General features: G+C 33.2%; 2 protein-coding genes across 2 annotated transcripts in view; both read right to left on the bottom strand.

Moving 5' to 3' along the window:
- Positions 1-7,500, bottom strand: part of LOC119576589 — a 17,112-nt gene that overhangs the window by 2,525 nt on the left and 7,087 nt on the right. Inside the window, 4 exon segments of the mRNA XM_037924257.1 lie at positions 370-625; positions 5,185-5,385; positions 5,567-5,796; positions 6,938-6,956. Coding sequence (XP_037780185.1) covers positions 370-625; positions 5,185-5,385; positions 5,567-5,796; positions 6,938-6,956 — 706 coding nt within the window.
- Positions 5,181-5,992, bottom strand: LOC119576850 (cuticle protein AMP1A-like). Its single transcript, XM_037924495.1, has 3 exons — positions 5,984-5,992; positions 5,567-5,796; positions 5,181-5,385 (listed from the first exon to the last, which is right to left on the bottom strand). The coding sequence occupies exons 1-3, from the start codon at positions 5,990-5,992 to the stop codon at positions 5,181-5,183; spliced, it is 444 nt and encodes a 147-aa protein (XP_037780423.1).

Here is a 7,500-nt window from a genome sequence, read left to right as displayed (position 1 = left end):
TACCCTTTATCATGGAAAATGTTACCTAAAATTTACTTTCGTATTACAAAACCTGAATGTTACAAATCCGACTACACATGTGTAATTCACCGCCATCCAAAATATCTGTAACTTATTTGTCAGACTTTAATCAGCATGTAAAACCAAATTTAGATCAAGTCCCATCAGACAAAAAATATGTTATTATCGAACACCGCGAAATTTTTCAATGACGATACTCGACACGAAAATCATCTGCATGTATCATCGATACCTTTAAGCATCCAATATAATCTTTTAAGCATTTCCTTATCACATCTTCCGTAAATTTCTCGTAGCCAAATCACTTGGCATTTTCGAAACAAGCTTTCCTCTCTCACACTCAATTACTTGAGTTCGTGACGTAAGCAGACAACGAAAGTGGTTCGTCTCGATCTCCTCTCGTCCTCCAGCTAGAGTCTGTGGCCTTAATCTCCGTGTCGATAAATCTAGCTTGTCATGAGTGATTGAGGAGCACTGGCATTTTCGCATGACGACTGCTTGGTTCATGCAGTAAGGAAATGCAGTTTCATGGCGTTCTGAAATGGATGTCTCTGATGCTTGTTGACATGAGTTGCGAAGTCGTGTGATATCCAAATTTGTATATCTGTATCACTTTAAAGTATTTAACAAAGATAATTATTTCTCTCAATCTTTTATTTCTCACTCTGCCTTTCTTTCTCTCTCTTTTCTTTTCTTCTCTTCTCTTCTCTTCTCTTCTCTTCTCTTCTCTTCTCTTCTCTTCTCTTCTCTTCTCTTCTCTCCTCTCCTGCCTCTCTCTCTCTTTCTCTCTTTCTCTTTCTCTCTCTTTTTGCTGCCCCTTATCTATCTATCTATCTATCTGTCTACCTCTGTCACCACCTCTCTCAAATAAAAGTATCTTATTTCCCCAGTAGGCTTTTTTCTACATGCTTCTTAGATCATTCTTGTTTCGAAGGGTCACGTTTCTCGTTAAGAAATAGATTTTGATTATATTCGAGATTATATTAAGTTTCCTTCATATATTCCTAAATTAATATGGGTCATTACTTTGACCCTTTCCTTTTGCAGCTTATACCAATTTAATATCTTTAGGTTACAGTAAAAAGGTTTCATTTTCATTACTGGTAAGAATGCTGATATTACTGTTATTGCTAATAATATTATTTTTAACAATGCTCTAAATAGCCGCCACTACTGTAATTGATAATGACCATTATAATAATGAATAACAACAATGATAGTGATAATGACAATACAGTTCGTAAAATAATGAAAATGATGGCAGTAGTGATTTTACTATTAATAATAGCAATAATATTAATAAACTTTTGCAGTTGACAGTGAGCTTAATTTTATTTTACAATGATAATGATAATAGTGAAAATAATGAACATGCTGGTGATCATGATAACAGTAATAGCAACAACACAAATAACAATTTTATAAAGATAATAGTAATGACATATTAGTGATGATAATAATTATGATAATAATAGTAATGGTAATACAAATATCATAATGAAGATGATAATAATAATAACAATAATGATAATCATAACAATTATGGTATCAACAATGATGATAATAATGATAATGATCACTATAATAATAGTAAAATAATTACAATGATAACGATAATAATAATAATAATAATAATAACAATAATAATAATAATAATAACAATAATAATAATAATAGTAATAATAATAATAATAATAACAATAATATTTGTTATAATAATAATAAATATTATTATCATTATTATTATTATTATTATCATTATTATTATTATTATTATTATTATTATTATTATTATTATTATTATTATTATTATTATTATTATTACTATTATTATTATCGTTGCTGTTGTTGCTATGATCATCACTATCATAATAATAATAATAAAAGTCCTGATAATAATAATAATGATAATAATAATAATAATAACAACAACAACAACAACAACAACAAAAACAACAACAACAACAACAACAACAACAACAACAACAACAACAACAACAACCATAATAACATTAATAATAAAACTAGTGATACTAATGATGGTCATGATGATAATAATCATGAGGTCAACAACAACAATAAAACCTTTTGTCTTCCCACAATGGACTTGATGTTTGCCTTTTGTGCTGCCAACTTTCTTTACATTTCTTTGACTTTTACTGAACACTTCGCGTTTTGACGAGCAACACATAAAGGTTTTTTTCAAGGAACATAATAAAATAAAATAATGGTGGAGAAAGTTACCATTCATGTTCATTCTTTATTTTTTATTATTATTATTATTTTTTTTTTTTTTATGTGAGGGATTGTCTCAGTTATTCTTCTCAGTGTAGTACCTAAGTCTTCGCGTACGATTCTATTTTTGGAGAAGAAAAAAAAACTCGTATTTTTCTTTTCATGTAATTCGCCCCGTTATTCATGGTTCTTGATTTTATACAACTATTTATCTATTTTCATTTAATTATTTTTCTTTTTTCTTTGCAAATCGATGATGCATTGCACAAACTTCAACAATTTCTTGACGCTACACGAAGGAAAATGTAGGAGATTCGTGCCTTTTTAGAGTGACAGTATAGAAGCCTTCTTATATATACCTTTCAAGTAAAAATTATATTAGAGCTATCCTATTTGCAATAAACAAAATGAAATTGTTATCATGTGTCCTCGTTTCACACAAAAATGTTATTCAGTTCGACAAGCCTTTGAGAACAAATTTGACTTTTTTCATGTTCGAACATTTATTCGGGGTCATTTCCAGCACATTTTAACACACCCTTTAACACATCACAGTCGTTGTTAAGGTCATTCAACATACCTTCTATATGTTTCACTAAAAATACCTTCAATTTAACCCTGCCTTATCTATATTTCGGTTAAGTTTAGAAACCGCAAGGCTCCAATATATAATCCTGAACATCAGTTATTCTATAAAATTATATATCATAAATCCGAGGTTCTTGTGAATATCTAACTTTCTCGGTGTCACAACCTGACACTTTCGCTCGTGTGAAGCAATAAGTCTCTCCCAAGATCTCCGAGCTCGTTTTCCCTCAATATCGTTTAAAATTTCAATTCGATTTGCTCTTCACTTTTTCTTGGTGTTGGATGAAAACCTGATTTCATTTTTGTTCCGCGTTAAAACAAAAATGAAGCAGAGGCCCTGAGTTTCCTCTTTGTTATGGGATGGACATTAAGTCTAGTTTCCGTTTTTCTGTGTTTTATACACACATACAAGTTGTGTGTGTGTGTATATATATATATATAATATATATATATATATATATATATATATATATATATATATATATATATATATATATATATATATATATATATATGCTTTTCATGTTAAACATATGAACCAAGTGAATATATTTATACTTAAACACTGGGTACTTCGTGAATCTACAGATGACCAACCCCTCAAAAAATCGAAGGTCATTGGGCCAAATATGTTGACCTCAAAACAGGCAACAACTCAAGGGCTTATTTCGTTGCAATGTAGAATATTGCGTGAGAGAAATTCCTGAAAAAACAGGTAAGAACAAAACTATACACTTATAAATTCCTGATAAGCATACCTTTTTCCTTTTATGTTCTATCCTCTCTTTCATTCAATGTTATTCACGATAGGACAAATGAAAGGAATTAATAGTATAAAATGAATGTTAAAACAGATATTAATCTGAAAGTTACGTTTGTCGAAGGAATGACTATTTTTTAACCCAAACATTTCTTAAGATACTTCATCCCTCCCTTTATTGTGTGTACTGCCATCGACTGCGCTGATCAGTAGAAGGAAAGCTTCCTATAGCAATGACTTTGGAGTTTAAATTGTCAACTTATTATAGACAATTATTATGTATACATTTATATATGTAGGTAGATAGAAAGAAGGATAAGTACATGTAGATAAAACACACACACACACACACACACACACACACACACACACACACACACACACACACACACACACACACACACACACACACACACACACACACACACACACACACACACACACACATATATATATATATATATATATATATATATATATATATATATATATATATATGTATGTATGTATGTATACACGTATATACATATATGATTTAATGCGTTCATATATGCAGATAGATAGATATAAAGATTGCTAGATATAGATAAAGATATGTGTATATATATACATTTTTTAATTTATCTATCTATATCTATATGTGTATGTGGTGTGTGTGTGTGTGTGTGTGTGTGTGTGTGTGTGTGTGTGTGTGTGTGTGTGTGTTTGTGTGTGTGTGTGTGTGTGTGTGTGTGTGTGTGTGTGTGTGTGTGTGTGTGTGTGCGTGCGTGCGTGCGTGCGTGCGTGCGTGTGTGTGTGTGTGTGTGGATAGATAGATAGACAGATTGATTGACAGACTGGCAGATAGATATAGATATACACACATTACTTCTTCATATTACTTGTTGAAATGCACCAAAAAACAACTATATACAAACCACTCAAATGAACCTTGTGTTTTCAGTACAGGTAGTAATGTCCATTAAAATTTACTATATATTTTATTAATCTTCGTTATCTTCTTCGTGTCATGTACAATTTGTTTTTGTTTGTGCAGACTGGCGAGGTGAGGGAGAGGAAGGAAGGAAGGAAAGAGAGAGTGAGGAAAGTTGAGTGAGTAAGTGATAGTGAGGCGGTGCGTGAGAGAAAGAGAGAGAGTGAGTGAGTGAAAGGAAGGAAGGGAAAGAGAGAGAGTGAGTGAGTCAGTGAAAGGAAGGAAGGGAAACAGAGAGAGAAAGAGAGAGAGGGGAGGGGGGGAGGGAGAGAGAGAGAGAGAGAGAGGAGAGAGAGAGAGAGAAGAGAGAGAGAGAGAGAGAGAGAGAGATGAGATAGTAAGATTAATGATAATGATAGAGAGAGAGACACGATAGAAGAGTAGTTAGTGGTATGGGATTAGTGAGAAATCATAAGATGAAGGAAAGAGTAGACTAGAGCAAAATTATACACGAACATACAAGGTTTACACGCTGATATCTAAACATTATATAATTTTCCTATCTTTATTAAAAAACATAACCTAAACAGAAGCAGTCCCTGTCGCCATATCATAAACAGACTTCAGTATCGTGCGAGTCATCAGCGAAGGCGCATTCCATCTTTACTGTGGGGCGCCGTAGGTGGCTGAAGGCCTTCTTGCGTTGCGTGCGTCCTCCTCGGCGGCGAAGGCAATCTGGTCGAGGACGAACTGAGGGATCGGGTGGGGGAACTCGGGGGCCACGGGCAGGAGGTCGGACTCGGGTTGGAAGCCGTTTTCGTTGGCTACGAATTTTACGTAAACAGGAGTGCCGTCGGGTGCTGTGTATCTGTGACAGAATTTGAGGGGGATTGATCAATCTTACAGGTCTGATTGATAACATAATAATTATGATTAGTAACATAATATGGTATATCTATTCCATTACATTCCTATGCACCCATTGAAATGAACCCAATTCTAGGCATATTTACTGGACTCAAGTATTGCACGTATTCAGAGTCACTCACGAGAAGTAGCCAGCACTGTTGATGGCTCCCTTTACGCCGGGAGCACCAGACTCCGATAAAGTGATGCCGTTAGCGGTCTCCACGTCGAAGTTGTACCTGCCGTCGTCTTCCATTATGCGGTCGTCCCTTAGAATAGATATTTCTTCGCTGGATGCATAGCGAGGCGGGGGAGGAGCACCGTAGCCTTGGGGAACGGCGGTGGCCACGGCAACCAGGGCGGCGAGAATTGCCTATGTCGAGGAATGGAGATCTGTCATATAACTTTTGCTAATGGTGAATAGTAAACATATGCAGAGCTTAGAGATAAGTAATGCTGTTTGCGATAAGGGACGCTTCACTATACGTTTCCTATTATACACCGAATTTTTGTGATAACAATATATCACAGATCGTCGCTGTACTTTGACCATTACTCACAAACTTCATGATAGCTGTTTCTGTCCAAAACTGATGCCAAAGACATCTCTTGTAACGTATTTATAGTCACTCCGTTGTGATGCAAGCAAACGGCCTTTCGGTAACCTTGCCAACCTATTCGATGTGTTATGATACTATCTATCTGTATTATAAATCGTTTTCTCTCATTTTACGCACAACTTTTTGATTGGTGTTGCCAAATGTGAAATTAAGATTTCTCAATGCATGGCCGTTGGCAGTACTGTGATGTAATTGCTGATTTCATGTCATTTCATCAGGTCTTCTGATACATTTCTGATAAGGGACTCCGAATTGTTGTGAATTATACCTCTCTCTCTCTCTCTCTCTCTCTCTCTCTCTCTCTCTCTCTCTCTCTCTCTCTCTCTCTCTCTCTCTCTCTCTCTCTCTCTCTCTTTCTGGTTCTCTCTGTCGCATACTCCTACAACAACTTTGTTTTCCCCCTTCTTAAAATGAATGATATATGTATACACACATACATATATAATATATATATATATAATATATATATTATATATATATATATATATATGATATATTATATTATATAATATATTATAATATATATATATATATATATATATATATATATATATATATATATATATATATATATATATATAATATTTGTGTGGTGTGTGTGTGGTGTGTGTATGTGTGTGTGGTGTGTGTGTTGTGTGTGTGTGTGTATGCATATATATACATACATACATACATTCCTATATGTATATATATATATATATATATATATATATATATATATATATATATATATATATATATATATATAATTCATTAATATATAATACTTTTTCTGATTACATCCAAACTTCAAGCATTTCATGAACTCCACGTAATATTAATTACCACACATATTATAATCTCCTCATCCTCTCACCACAATTCAATCATTTCTTTAATAACCGCATTTCTCACAGACGCCAAGATATAAGAACTGTATCAAATGACGTCTTTATTCTTTACACTCCACAGAAAGTACACGAGGGAATTGCGTGCGTGCCCTAATACAAGAACCTCGTGGCTTTTTGGTAATGACGGTGGTGTCTGAACAAAAGTTCATTTTTCTCATGCAACAAAAAAAATACCCGTCAGTAGATTGCTGTTTCCCGCTAGTTTTCGTTACTTCCTATGGCGTTCGTCAGGAGGGATGTATCTGAAGAGAGAAGTTTCTTTTACAATCTGGAAGGAATGTGGCTCCTGACACTTGAAAAAGAATACATATATGTAACACATGTACGAAGATTCGTGCATTCGTTTCTGGTTAACAAATAAATGTTAAAACAACTCCCGAAAAGGAAACAGCGTTGTTTGATGAATAAATAATTTTGAAAATTGAAATTTTGAAAACAACAACAACAACAATAATAATTATTATTATTATTATTATTATCATTATTATTATTATTATTATTATTATTATTATTATTATTATTATTATTATTATTAATATATTATTATTATTATTATCATTATTGTGA

The sequence above is a fragment of the Penaeus monodon genome, chromosome 9 (genome assembly GCF_015228065.2).
Source record: "Penaeus monodon isolate SGIC_2016 chromosome 9, NSTDA_Pmon_1, whole genome shotgun sequence".
NCBI classification, from domain to species: domain Eukaryota; kingdom Metazoa; phylum Arthropoda; class Malacostraca; order Decapoda; family Penaeidae; genus Penaeus; species Penaeus monodon.
This window is presented reverse-complemented; position numbering and strand designations above follow the sequence as displayed.